Raw genomic sequence first — 15,426 nt, 5'->3', positions numbered from 1 at the left:
GGTACCTACAATATTAAATGATCAAAAGAAATAATTCAATTGTATGGATTTGATACTACAAACAGTAGAAACAACATATTACAAAAACGTGAATTAGCTATTAAATATAACTTACTTTTCCATCGAGAATGCACAATCAGCAAACTTTGAAACAGGATGAAGGCTATTGTTATGACTGGCTGCTGCTATAATGGAGATAATGTATATTAAACGCTGAAGAAATTGAGGAATTAAATCTATAATTAATGCCATACGATATCTTAATATGGCAGACAGAACTCCTATGGCTTTATTAACTAATTTTGGTGAAGCACCAGAAGGAGTAGAGGTTATAACTTCTAAGCACATCTCTACATGATGTATGGTCATTTTCACCTGAAATATTACAAAATTTTTTTAAGTACCGAACTTTATAATTTAATTAAAATAACTTATAAACCTATACTTATATTTTTATTGCTTTATTACTAGTGAGATCAAATTTTTTTCAGTCAATTAAAATTTATAATTTTATTAATTTCTATTTTTTGTTAGTCTAATAGAAACTTTGGTTCAACTTCTTGCAACCTTAAGAATCCTTTCCATTGTAAATAAATATGTATATAAAAATAGTAAAAGATTATGTATTAAGCTGTTAAAAACAAAACCTTAATAGAATTATTATTCTGGGTTATCAAAGAATAACAAAAAGCACTATTATTCAATGGCTCTGCGCTGAGGATTAGTAAATTTATTTCCAATATATATTAGTATTTCTTTTATTACCTCTGGATATCTGGCTCATGCAATGAGGAAGATTTTTGTGATGAATGAAGACTATTGATAAAATTAATATTGCATTTTTATCAGTATTGTAATCAATATCGTATAAGATTAATAAAATCTATTGTACTGATGCAGATAAAATTCAATGAGTGAAATGTGTAAACATCAGTCTTATGAAAACTTTAAACTTATTTCATAATTACTTACCTAATTCTAAAAAAATTACTTGAATACATATTACTCACAGCTAAAAAATACTTTTCTAATTAAAAGTTTTATCTTGTATAGTCAACCTGTGCGTATAGAGCCAGCATTCAGGAAAATTATCATCCCCTATCATAGTTCGATAGCTCACACATTTGACAATATATATACATTACACATTGTCAAATATATATATATATATATATATGGCAATGATGTTAGGCAGGGGTCAATAAATGTTCCGATGTGTACTGACTTTCTGATTAATTGGCTAAAAAGTGTTTTAATTATTGTTTGACAATTACACTTGGTCTATATTCTTAGTCATTTCTTATGTTATAACTACAATTACATAAGAAATGAATTATATTGTGACTTGGTCATTTTTCTCATTTTAATGCTAGAGGACAAACACAGAACAGAAATAAGCACTGCAGTATGAGTTGAGGGAATAAAATATAAATTATTGAAATGAAAATAATATATTGAATTAAAAATATAATATGTTTATTTACAAAATTACAAGTAATAGCATTGCTTTATATTTTATAAATACTTTTAGATAGAACAAATACATAAATGCTTGATAAAGAGGAAAAGTAATATTTAAAAAAAGTCAGAATATGTAGAATATTAAAGAATGAATAAATGCTATAAGTATCTTTATTATTTTGTTTCCTGAACTTCCTAGTATTACATAATATAATGCTTATGTGTAATCAATTTTATTTAGAAAATGTATTTGGAAGTATTCTTTGCTTGTATTTTCTAATAATAAAGTTATACAAAGAGCAATATTTTTTAGAAAATCATCATTATTATGTGACAAGCAGCAGAATATTGCAGATGTATCAATGCATAATCTTTATACTTCAACATTTCATTGCTAGTTCCTCCTTTTGCTGATTTTCTACAGCATATTAACGCTAATTTCAATTAATATTAACATTAATTTAACATTAACTGAATTGATGACTTAAGTCAATTTTTTTCTGTACAATTATACTACCTAATGACAGGAGGTTAAGATTTTTATTTGTATTATTAACTGAAAGAATGGTTATATATACTTTTGTTGAATACAAAATATGGTAAGAATATTTAATGTGATACTGAAAGAAGACAGTCACTGACTCCACAGACAGTACTTAAAAAAAATAAATAGAAAGCTGCAGTTGTAGAGGAAGAAGAGTATTAAGACTAGCATCCAGTGAAAGCATTAAGGCTAAATGGGTAGGTAATAATGCTCAGAGATTGAAATAACTGCTCTGAGTTCATGAAAACAAGGTGATTATTGCTCCTGTAAATAGAACTACGTCCAGCAATGTCATTTAATTACAAATTTTTAGCAGTCAGAAGGAAAAAATTGGGGGCAATAGTTAATATGTCAATAAAACTAATTCTTCAAGCAGAAGAAAAGAAAGCCTCAAAATTTTGCAGGAGAGTTCTTTGTAATATTAAGATGTAGAAACATGTTAACAAACATGATTTAATTAATGATCAATGAATTTTAGTAAATGATTAAAAGAGTTTTGATGAAGGATAGCTTCAACAAGTGTTACTACTCTAGATAATTCTATTTATTACAATTTCAAAAGAAGTAAGGAACTGAAACCATTTCAATTCATTTACCTTAGTAATTTAAAACCATATGGGTTATATTGTATGTGATACATTCAGTCGGTTATGTTCCTTTATGTTTGCTACTATTTTAATGTTTTTATCAAAGTGGTAAAGAATATTTATATTTTTTTCCATTCGAATGTAAGTTGTCGACTATAATGACTGACTCATATGTCTTTCTTGGTAAAGAGAAATATGCACTGCTCTTAAGCTGCATTTTTCTTTCCAATAAAATGATATAATAGCAGTTCTGAATAGAACTGAAATTATATGAAGTAAACATACCCTAATAATTTTGGCATTTTGGTTGGCTTAAATAGTTGGTTTAAAAAGTTTTAAAAAGCGGCATCAAATTGTGTTTAAAGAAGTATGTGGTGAGGCTGGAAGTGTCTGTGACGAGACAATAACTAACTGGAAAACAAAACTTGCTACTTTGACTGAAAATTATGAACTTAGAAATATTGCAAACAGGGACGAAACTTTATTATTATTGTGCACTACCAAGTAAGACTCTGCTTGAAAGGAGAACGTTGTGTAGGAGGGAAGCATTTCAAGGAAAGGTTGACTACAGTTTTTGTTTGCGGTTTTATGACAGGAGATCTGAAAAAAACTGCTAGTTATTGGAAACGCTGATAAGTTGAGGTGTTTTAAAAACATTAATTAAGACAATCTTTCTGTAGTATGGAGATTCAACAAAAATCATGGATGGTGTTGCGTATTATGGAGTGGATTTAAGGGTTTAACACAAGAATGAAGCAGTAAAATAGACACGTTCTTCTTTTTTTAGATAATTTATTAGAAATGGACAACTTATTAGAGACGGAGGCTAGCATAAAGAATACACATGAATTTATTAACTATCTTCAAGAGAAAACTGGTGAAGACAAAAGAAATTCTGATGTCAAGGACTGTAAGAGTAAAGCTACAAAAACTAGATCATACAGTGCAGAGTTATCCAAGCTATTAGTCCTTCAGGAATTTTCACTTACAGCAAATGATTCAGAGTTTTTTAACATAATTTGAAAAGCCAGAATGTTGACAGAAAACAGAGTGTAGCTGAAAGTAAAATTTCAGTACAAAATAAAAATAACCAATTTTTTTTCTTATAATAAAGACTAAATTACATAAAGAACATAATAAAGTATATTTAGGTTAATTTAAATTATGTTTACTTATTAAATTGTATTAATTTAAGGTACTGAAATTCATTATTCTTCAAAATTATCAGTTCCTAAATTTAAGATTTTTAAAATTAAAATATAAAATTGTCCTACAATCCAGTACACTACTGTTCTGTACGTGCTAACATAAGATAGAAATTTTGTGCTTATGAATTTACTAAAAAACTACTGTACAATCTACTGCTGAAAATGAAATGGGGTTCTGGTAAGTACACTACCATATTTTTTCATTTTTAATTGTATGGTCCACTAGTTCATTCCTGTATTCACTAGAATCCTGTACTATACTAAGTGACACAATGAGTTGAAATTATTATAATAAAATAATGAAGAATGGAATCATGCGATGCTGTCGAGAAATTAAGCGCACTAACACATTCTCTGCATGAGGTCCAGACTCTTAAAATTTGTAAATTTAAAAGTCACCCCACCCTCGTAAATGTGTAAATTTTATAACTTCAAAATAAAAAAAAAATGAAAGATATTTACTAGGTTAATTATCACAAACCTTAAGAGCTGTAATTAATGTAAGAAGTAACCCATGAATATTCATAATATTTCCTGAATCTCTCCACTGAAATGCTAATTGCAAAAAAGTACTGGATAAATGATCAATAATATTATTTCTTAAAACTGCCTTTTCGCATCCCAGTTGAGCCATTAATAGAACTTTCCATAATAAACATAATTTTCTTTCTACAGTTGAATCTTTTAACAGTTGAGTCTGTAAAACAATATATCAATTCTTTTAGTTCCTACAGACATGCAAATAAAGAAATAATTGCAATTATGATAGTATAATATCAGTTAGGAAGTATTTTATTGCGGTACCACCTACAATCACAAATAAGAATCTTTAAACAATGGGATAAAAAATCACATTTAAATATTACATTAAAAAAAATAAAACATTAAAAAAATATATTGACTGAACAAATATTTGTTTTACAAATTTTAACATATAATATGTATTTTAATGAGCAAATGTAAATAATAAAAAAATATAACTGAAGATGGGTTTAAGTCTGAAAGTACTAATTGAAGGTGTGAAGAAATAGTGAATGCTGTGGGAGTAAAAGGACAGCTGTGTTATGCCCACGTTTAATTGGACATTAATAAATAGAAAGCCTTGACCATAGTTGAAATAGTAAGATAATATACATCATTCTTATCAATACACCCCAAATGAAATCGTAACTCAAATAAATCAAGTTCAATTGAGAAAAATATTAATAAATATTATGTGTGATTACTCAATAAGATTAATAGTAATATTTACTAGCATGTTGTTTACTAGATAATACATTTTTCAAGTAAACACCATTTATAATACATTAAATTTTGTTATTTGTAAAAGCTATTCTATCATAATACAATCTTTTTGATGCTATAAAGAATGCTGTGACTGTATTAATATGAATGTCAGTTTTTTAAATAGTTTTTACTGTTGGTATACTAATCATATAACGTTAAAGGCAGCAATTATTGTTAATACAGATGTGTGCTTACAAGAGGGTAGTGCTAATACTGAATACAATATATTTAATTGGAACTAATAAATAACAAACTAAATTAGATTAACTAGAACATAAAATAACAGAAGAATGAGAGGTAATTTGTTTTATAATAAATAAAATTTTACTTTTAATAAACCTACATATAATTTTTTTTATAAGAAAGGTTATAAAAAAAAAGTACAAATTTACATCATATTGTAATCAGCCGACCGGGCTGGTCTGGTGGTAAACACATCATTGCAAATTACTTAAAAGCTGATTTTCAAAAGTGAAGATTCTCGGTTCAAATCCTAGTAAAAATTGGGTTATTTTTATACGGATTTGAATACTAGACAGTGAATAATGGTGTACTTTGGTGGTTGGGGTTGAATTAACCATACATCTCAGGAATAGTTGGCCTGAGTCTGTACAAGAGTACACTTCATTTAAGTGTTACACATGTCATCCTCATCTTATTGGGCAGGAGGGTGTTTGCTTATTGTTCACTAGTTAAACAGATTGCAACGTACACATTAGAAAAAAAAATTGTAATAACTTTGACTATGGGAGGGAAGAATGTGGGTAAAAGAAATGTTGTAATATATTTTGTCACTCAGTTTAAAGTTATGAGTGCACAGCACATGTGAATTATGCCACCTGTGTTAGTGAAATCTACTATCTAGTAGTACGACATTACAATCAGGGTAACATGAAGACTGCAATCATGCTAAAAATTTACAGTGAATTTGTAATGCACCTTTATTTTTGCAGATTTAATTTCTTCACTAAAATGACAATAGTTTTAATACAAAACAACCTAAATGTTTACTTATTGGTGTAGTCTCTATCTGTTGTACGAGGGTTATTTTTTTTCAAGGTCCGATCGGTCCCGAAATTAAACAATTTTTTATTTGTAACAAGTACTTATATAGTTACGCTATTTCTCTACATAGTCGCCACTCCGATTTAGACATTTGTCATAGTGTGGTACCGACTTTCCAATACCCTCGTCATATAATGAAGCCGCCTGTGTTTTCAGCCATGTTTCTATGCTGGTCTGCAGCTCGATGTCTGTGCCAAAATGTTGTCCTCCTAGCCAGCATTTCATGTGAGCAAAGAGATGAAAATCAGATAGAGCCAAGTCCGGGCTGTATGATGGGTGATCAAACACTTCTCAACAAAAACGCTGCAGGAGCTTCTTTGTTACAGCTGCAGTGTGTGGCCGAGCATTGTCATGGAGAAAGTGATGGTCGTGCCACGTTCCATGAATTCCACCAAGAGAACTCCATTCTGGTCCCAGAACACAGTAGCCAAACACTTTCTGTTGGAGAAGGTTCGCTTGAACCTTGGTTTACTGGGAGAATGAGAATGCATCCTCTGTTTGGATTGTTCTTTTGTTTCTTCAGTTCCAAAATGGACCCATGTCTCGTCCCCTGTGACAATTTTGTTAAAAAAATTTTCTCCTTCATTGTGGTAACGCTGGAGAAACATTAGGGAGGCGTCCATTCTCATTGTTTTGTGATGGTCGGACAGCATCTTGGGAACCCCATCTCGCACACAGTTTGTGGTACTGAAGTCTCTCACTCACAATGGTGTAGAGAGCTGACCTTGAAATTTCAGGAAACGAATCACTCAATACAGAAATTGTGAACCGACGATTTTCTCGAATTGCCTCATCCACTCGCTCAATGAGATCATCGGTTGATACTCACTTCCTCCCCTGACTGCCTGCATCATGAACATCTGTACGTTCTGCTTTAAAGTTCCTGCACCATTGTCGCACTTTGCTATCACTCATTGAAGTTTCACTGTACACATTACTTATTTGTCAATGAATTTTAGCTGCATTACACCCCGCAGCCTGAAGAAATCGAATTACTGCACGCACTTCACACTTGGCAGGAGATGCTATTGTTGTAGACATGTTTACGTGGTAGCTGCGTGTTTAGAACTAAACGAAGTGACGTGGTGTGATTGAAGGACATACTAGAGATGCTGCGCAACACATATGCGCAAAGGTTCATCCGACTTTTGCGCGGGTTTTTATTTCACGACCGATCGGACCTTGAAAAAAAATAACCCTCGTAAATAGATATGGAATCTCAAAAGCTGCTACTCCATGCTATGTGTTATAGAAGATTTTTCTTTCTTTTGTTTTAAATAAAGTAACATTTAAAATTTTCTTACTTCTTTTCCTTCCTAATCTATCTGGGAGTAGAAAGGAATAAAATAATTTTTTTTTTAGTGTAGCTGGATTGAGTAAATACTTCAAACAATGTGTTCGGCTCTCCATTCTGATTTTTTTTTGTAATTAAAATGAGGGTTTTATGAAGGATGTTTGATTACCACAGTTTCATTATTTTAATTTAAAATTATTAACAACTTCATTACTTAAAATCAAAGTCTTTAAGAATTCAAGAGGACTTAAAGAGAGAGAAAAAATGATTTATTGTAATGTATTATTTAAAGATTGATGGAAGCATTAGTATTCACTAGTCTAAAATATTTTTATTTATCAAAAGCCCTAAAAAATATTTTAAACTTTATGCTTATAACCTTAAGTTTTTTTGGCATTTCATAATCCATCATGTATAAGACTGAAAGAAACTTACATAATTAATTAACATAAAGGTTGCATAGTTATTGGAAAAATTCCTGACTTATACTACAAAGGGCTTCCACAAGCACCATATTTGCCAGATTTGACTCCTACCAATTACTTTCTCTTTGCCTCTGAGCAACTACACCCTCTTTCCAAATCTGAAGAAATAGCTTGCTGGATTTGTTTGATTTTCAGAAATTTTATTTTTACTTTTTAAAGTAGTTCCTTGCAATTTTATACATTTAGACAGACGACTTTTCAATTTTTTTATACCCTAAGTATAGTATGATTTGTCCAATTCTACAAAAATAAGTGGTTGTGTCAGATTTGAAGTAAATCTTCATCCAGCAAGCCATTTCTTCAGGGAATGGGAAGTAAATGATTGAAGCCAAACAGGAAATAATTGCTGGGAGTCAAATCTGATAAATACAATGCATGTGGAAGCCCTTTGATGTGTACATCATAGAGTTTTGCAACAATAACCTGAAATGTATGTGCAGATGCATTATGAGTTGAAACAACACATTCTTTTCTTTCAGATGGTAATTTACAGCCTAAATAGCATACTTTAATTCATCCAGTAGTGAAGGGTTATACTCCCCAATGATGGTCCTGCCTTTTTCCATGTAGTCCAGCATTTCTCAACCTTTCAGTGTTTGCAACTCAATTTTCAATCATAATTTTCATCGCCCCCACTCTCGTACAATACAATGTATACAATAATAATGTATTTTGACACTAAAGCTACACTATGACCTTAATTACAAACCTTACAAATTATCAAGAATAAGTAAATTTATTGATATTTGGCAACACCGATCTGCTGCATTGACAAAACCAGAATCAATGCCTCTCTATTGCTCTCTGTCTTACATCCACCATATCGGATATCTTGCGGCTTCAGGAGAAGTTCCGATTTGTCTCGACATTCTGAAATGTCTGTGCAAACGTGTATAAATGCTGCACCTTGATCCATTCCAGCCAGTCTCAGTCAAGTCAATCCTTCTATTTGTGAATGTGTATGTTGTAATTTGCATGTGCAATTAATGATATTAAATAATATTCATGGCAGTAGATTTATCAGAATCATGGATAAATTTTAAGTGGGAGTAAGCAAGCATTAGACGATAGTGAAGCATCAACAAGTGCGCACAGGTGAGCGTGATTCCAAAAATAAAATCAAGAAAATATTCTCAAGAATACTTAAATTTTGAGTTTACCAGTACTGAAGTAAATGAAGAAAGGTCCATGTGTATCATTTGTTCAAAAATTTTGGCAGCAGATAACATGAAACCTAATAAACTTAAACAGTATTTGGAAACACTTTATAGCGAGTACGTTAACAAACGCCAAAAATTCATAGAATTAAAATTAAAATCATATGAAAAGTAAACATCATTTTTTAAAAAAAACTTTATAAATGAAAAAGCTTTACTTGCCTCTTACAAAGTTTCATATAAAATAGCAGATCTAAAAAGGCTCACACCATTGGTGGAGCGCTTATTTTGCCAGCTGCAATTGAGATTGTAGAAACTATGTTTGGAGATAATTTTGCCAAAAAATTGCAATCCATTTCTCTATCAAATGATACTGTTGCCTGTCGAATTGGTGATATAGCTGAAAATGTAATCAGTTTTTTGGGAAGTTGTGAGACAAACTGTTTTCAATTCAGCTTGGCTGAGGCAACAGATAGCAATAAAGATGCTCATTTCATTGCCTATGTTCGATTTCATGATGGCATCTCAGCAGTAGAAGAACCTCTTTTTTGCAAACCAATAGAACTTAAAGCAACAGCACTCGCATTATTTGCTATCTTACATGATTTTATAAATATGGCAAACAGAGAGAGGAAAAATTGTGTCGGAATATACACCAATGGTGCTCATTTAATCTCTGGAAGATTCCAAAGTAAACAATCGTCGATTGTGAAACAAAAATATCCAGAGTATGTCTGGATGCATTGCATGATCCACAGTGAAGCTCTGGCTTCCAAACAAATTAGTCCTGATCTCAATATTGTATTAATGGTGGTTGTAACTGTAATAAATTATATAAAATGAGACCCATGAAATCAAGAATCTTTTCTGCACTTTGTAAAGGCATGGATGCAGTACATTTGGCGTTACTATTTTATTGTGAGGCAAGATGGTTATCACACGGGTAATTTTTGCAACGTGCTTATGAATTAAGAGATGAAATTGCCATTTTTCTAGAGGATGAAAACCAAATGGAAGCCGAGAAGTTTGAGATAGTTTATTTGTGATGGGATTGAGTTACCTGGTCGACATATTTGAGAAATTAAATACCTTGAATCTTCAACTCCAAGGAGCAAATACACATATGTTGGATAGGAGTGATAAAGTTAATGCTTTTTGTAAAAAAATTGGAATTGGGGAGCAGAAATTTAAACCAAAAAACCTAGAAAAAATATTTGGAAATATGGATGAATGTGTTAAAACTTACGAGGCTGAAGAACAACATGTGAAAGTTGTTTTTGAAACCACTGAAAAGTATTTAGTCATGCTGGCAAAGAATTTTAAAAAGTATTTTCTTGCTGATAACAATTTCATAGCAAGTTACAAGTAGGCTAAGGATCCATTTCAAAATACTCTTGAAGGACTCTCAACTGCCGAAGAAAAAAAATTTTCATAGACTTCATGGCAAAAAAATCAAAAGACAATTTAGTAATAAATCAATCTTTGAATTTTGGGCAGAGGTAGATGAGTTTTCTGCACTGCAAACAAGAGCATGTCGTATACTATTACCATTTTCAACATCCTACCTTTGCAAAACTGGATTTTCTACCGTGACTGCTCTGAAGATAAAATATAGATCTCAGCTGAACATAGAAAAAGAACTCAAGAGTGTCTACTTCTAATATTAAACTTTCCTTTAAAATCTCTGCTCTTCAAAATAAGCCTACAGGAATCACTAATAATTATTGTTTTTAATTTAGTATTGATAAGTTAATTATTAAATACGTTGTACAGTACTGATACAATCCTACTTATACGTGTATTATATCAATGTAAATGTGTATTTTATTATTTATTAAGTCAGAATATATTTTGCTTTGCTTTCCTTTCAGTAAATTGATAAAATTTTTAATAATATTTTCTTTTCGATATGCTCATGTCCATTTACTGTTATCATGCCCTCCTAGAAGGCGTGCCCCATAGGTTGAAAAACACTGATGTAGTCTATGAGCAACACATCATCAGAATCCTAAAAAAACTATAGCAATACTTTTTTGGTCTCTGGTCTATAATAGTAAAACTGCATTTCATCTACTGTTATAAAACATTGAAGCAAATCTGCAGAACTGTATTTAAATAATTCAAAACATTCCTGACAATTGTTCAAAGTGTGTTTCTTGTTCAGAATGAGTTTTCAGTTGAATTTTAACAAATGCAGCACCTAATGAATGGAAAACTTTTTATCATACCTAAAACGTTACATAAAATGTAGTGAACACAACCTACAAAAATGTTTGCAAGGTCAGCACCTCATCATTTAAAGCGGCATTGTGATTTTCAGATGATTTCAGTGATGATATAGAAATTAAGTTTGTTCATCATGTAAAGATTGCTGGTGTATAGATTTGTGAAGTAAGATGACAGAGATCATTAACAAGATTATTTTATAAATAAATAAATATAATAAAAATAAAACAATAATAAATAAAGTAAAGGAAGGAAATGCTTGATACACCATTTAGTTTGTAATATTTTATAATCAATATATCTATATCTAACACTTTTTTATTTACATAATGTTACTTATTATGATTATAAATATAAGATGAATTTTTAATTGATCTCATCTATCCCCTTATATATTATTATTAAACACATGATTCCATAGATTAGTTGTTTTTTTAAATTTTCCTTGTTACACACCTTGTATCTTTTCCCTTTACTACCGACACTATTTCACAGATGAAAGAATCTGTAAACTCAACTATATTTTTTGGCCATCCTTTAGGTAATGTTTAATCAAAAGCTGATTAAAAAATGTGTGTATATATATATATATATATATATATATATATATACACACAAAACAGCACAGCTAAACAAACAGTTACATAGTATGAAATAATAAACACTTAAAAAAAACAAATATAAAAATTAATCTTAGCTGTCCAAAAATAATACATATGTTTAATGATGAATTTATTTTACACCATTGCTATTAACACATAGATCAACACTTCAGAATCAGTAGTAAATAAATGGGTACTTTTTATATTACTTTAGGTAAAGTAAAAGTAAATAAAAACTTACAGTTAAGATAGTAAGGTTTTGGAGAATACTTTTAAATTCATCATTAGAAGCTGCTTGCAAAAAGATTTGTAACTTCTGAACAGGCAGGTGACTTGCCATTTTTATCCATGATGTTGATATTAGATCATCAGGGAGAGTACTTTGAAGTTTTGATCGATTTTGTATAACAAGCATCAATATATTTGCTTCTTCCTCAAAGTTATTACTATTATTCTCATAATCACTATCACTCTCATCATCATTACCATCATTCTCACTTACATCTGCACTGCGGACCCTATCCATCTGAAAACACAAGTACGGTATACAATTTAGTTTTTGTATTTATGAAATGCTGCTTCTTCATTTCCAAAACCAATACTAGGTAATGATTAATTAATTATAGTAGTAGAAAATAATTAATATAACATACATTGATTTTGTTGATTTTCAACAACTTATTAAACTACCATGTAAAATTAATTAACAGAATCTACAATTAGAGGTAATTAAGAATCTTAGATCATCTTCAGTCTTTATTATAAAAATCTGTATTATTCATAACAAATATATTTTTAAAAATTGAAAAAAAATTTAAATAGTAAACTGTATTCATAAGAAATGAAGTTTGCCATTCCTTACAACTTAAAAATCATAAACTTTGTTTCTTACAATCTGAACCTACCAAACATCTGGAACATCAGGGATTATCATTCTGAAAACTAAGTGTCTGAAAAAAATAAAGTAAACTGAGGAATGAAATGGCTTCTTATTGCTTTCTTTATAAATTTAAATGTAATAATACACATCAGTATACCTAAAACACTAGACTGTAGTTTATATAAGTGACATCTTAATTTTGTTCACTCAGGGACTGGCTGTGTCCTATATTACTAAATGAACACATCAATATCAGACAAAGCAACTCAGACCAGTGCTGTATATAAGATTACCTTTGTCCTTACATTTGTCATAGTCATAACAAAGACTAGGTTTAAAACAATCAATATACCCCTTCACAGAATGTATTTCCTGGAATAATTCCTTGGAGTGGAATTCAAAGAATGAGAGACTCAGGGTATAATAACTTGGCTGAATCCTGCAATGGCAGAGAATGCAATGGTTTTACTATGATGATTCCTGTTTTGCTTACTAACAGAAATGAAGACAACAGTCCATGGCAATATGAAATACATTACTGCACAATAGAAAATCTGAAACAACCATTACATTATTATTAACAACATTTAAGCCATATTAAATAAAGGCTGAGGGCAAAATATACCAAAATCACTAATGTAAATACTTACTATAATATTTGTATAATCTGGAAGTAATTGAATAAGTTTCTCCTGAGCTTTTTCATCTATATTAATATTTTTTGGATTTAAATGATATTGTAGAGCTAAACGAAAAACAGGAAGCCAGCGTAACGATGGTTTCTTCTGTGTAACATTTTTAATACAAGAATACAGATCATTATGACACGATTTCTGAAGAGAACATTTTACATCACCATCAATATTTCGCTTTTTCTTAATAGTCTGTAACAAAAGTGAAAAAAAAAAAACAACAGATTTATAACATTTTATAAACTGTAAGCTTAAAAAAAGCTGAATTAAACCAATAGTGTGTTAGTTAAGATGAAAAAACAGTAGATAATGATTCTAATACAATTAACATGTATAAAGAAAACTGATATTGATATTTATTAACTATTACGTTTCAATGATCTACTGCAGTGAAATAGCAGGTATTAATAAAGTAAACACTATTTTTTTTTTAAATACATAAACAAAAAAACATATAGTAATAAAATAATAAAACTACAAGCACAATTTTGACAATTAAATAAAGTAAACTAAATTCCTAATTCTAAAATTAAAAATTATATGCGCTCTTATAATAATAAGTAATTATTAATTAAATACAAAATATTGTTAAGTCAAACTAATTAAATAATAAATTAATCAATTCATTTTTTATTAAAAAAAAACAAATATTATTATTATTATTAATGTTAACCTAAACATATTAAATTTTGAAATAATTAATAATATTCGTGTTTACATCATCATAAAAACACATTAAATCACTCAACATAATCACCCCACAATACAAAGATAACATAAACTACAGAGGAGAGATGAATGAATACACAGAATACAGAGAAGAGAAGGGGAAACTTCATTATTATGAGAGAAGAGGAGAATGAGAGAAGAAATAACAATGTTATAAATGTTGAATTGAGTGGCAGATAGTAATGGTCAAGGTAGCCCATAGAAAATGTGGCTGTATAAAGTTAAGGATATTATAAGCTGAAAGAGTATTGGAGTTGTAATAGTGGAAGGAGAGGAGATAATAGCTGTGATTTATTGCCCAATCTAGGATTCTGGATAAGGAGGAAGAGGAAATGGAAGAAAACAAAGAAAAGAATATGATGAACCGCTAACCTATTTCTTATTATTTTAACAGAATACTTGTTTATACATAAAATCAAAAGTTGTGATACATTGAGTAGGGCAGATACCAAATTTACACCACCTATAAAACTATAGAAAATATATTGATTACATGAAAATAATTTGACAAAGTTTATATATCTGAAGTAAGAAATACAAAAAAATATCTATTAAATTTAAATATGCTAAAAGGGGAGTTTTTTTAATTTAAAAAAATTAATCATCAAATGTACCAAGCAAAAAATTATATTAACAATCAATTCTCAATTCACTACAAACTGCTGCTGCAGAAATTGCTACTTGATATTTGTAATTTTTGCACATAGCCAACATAAAGTAGGTACCATGACAATAGTCTTTGAGTGTGGGAAAAAAGTCTGAGAATATCAGCATATTATAATGGATGTGGAATACATAATGAAATACAAATTACAGAGAGCAGAACACAAATTATTAGTGTTCTGCTCTCTTATTCTGTTTGAAAGTAATTTCCAAAAGTCAATTAAAAGAAAATTATGAAATCAAAATTTATTAAAAAAAAATTTTTTTAAGAAAAGAATTCATTACACAATCATAATTTTAGTTTAAAAAAGGTAGTATTTATACAAACAGAAAAAACTTAACCAAAATAACTGTGTAACAAAGAGCAGTTAAAATTGATGAGATGACAGAAAATATGATATAAATGATAAATGTAGCACAGGAAGATAGTAAATAATTAAACAGTTTGCTTATTTTTATTAATTATACTATTAATAAAAATGTCATTTGTACAATTTTGTTTATTATGAATCTTTATGGGCAACAATTCTGTTCCTATAACATTAA

At 29.7% G+C, this 15,426-nt stretch overlaps 1 protein-coding gene across 2 annotated transcripts in view; it reads right to left on the bottom strand.

Moving 5' to 3' along the window:
* Positions 1–15,426, bottom strand: part of LOC142319228 (uncharacterized) — a 72,323-nt gene that overhangs the window by 19,544 nt on the left and 37,353 nt on the right. For both annotated transcript variants that reach the window (XM_075356263.1, XM_075356264.1), the window contains exons 11-14: positions 13,447–13,680; positions 12,158–12,442; positions 4,282–4,497; positions 116–375 (exon numbers count right to left, since the gene is read on the bottom strand). In XM_075356263.1, coding sequence (XP_075212378.1) covers positions 116–375; positions 4,282–4,497; positions 12,158–12,442; positions 13,447–13,680 — 995 coding nt within the window. The remainder of the gene's footprint in view (positions 1–115; positions 376–4,281; positions 4,498–12,157; positions 12,443–13,446; positions 13,681–15,426) is intronic.

This window comes from Lycorma delicatula, chromosome 2 (genome assembly GCF_047948215.1).
Source record: "Lycorma delicatula isolate Av1 chromosome 2, ASM4794821v1, whole genome shotgun sequence".
NCBI classification, from domain to species: Eukaryota; Metazoa; Arthropoda; class Insecta; order Hemiptera; family Fulgoridae; genus Lycorma; species Lycorma delicatula.
This window is presented reverse-complemented; position numbering and strand designations above follow the sequence as displayed.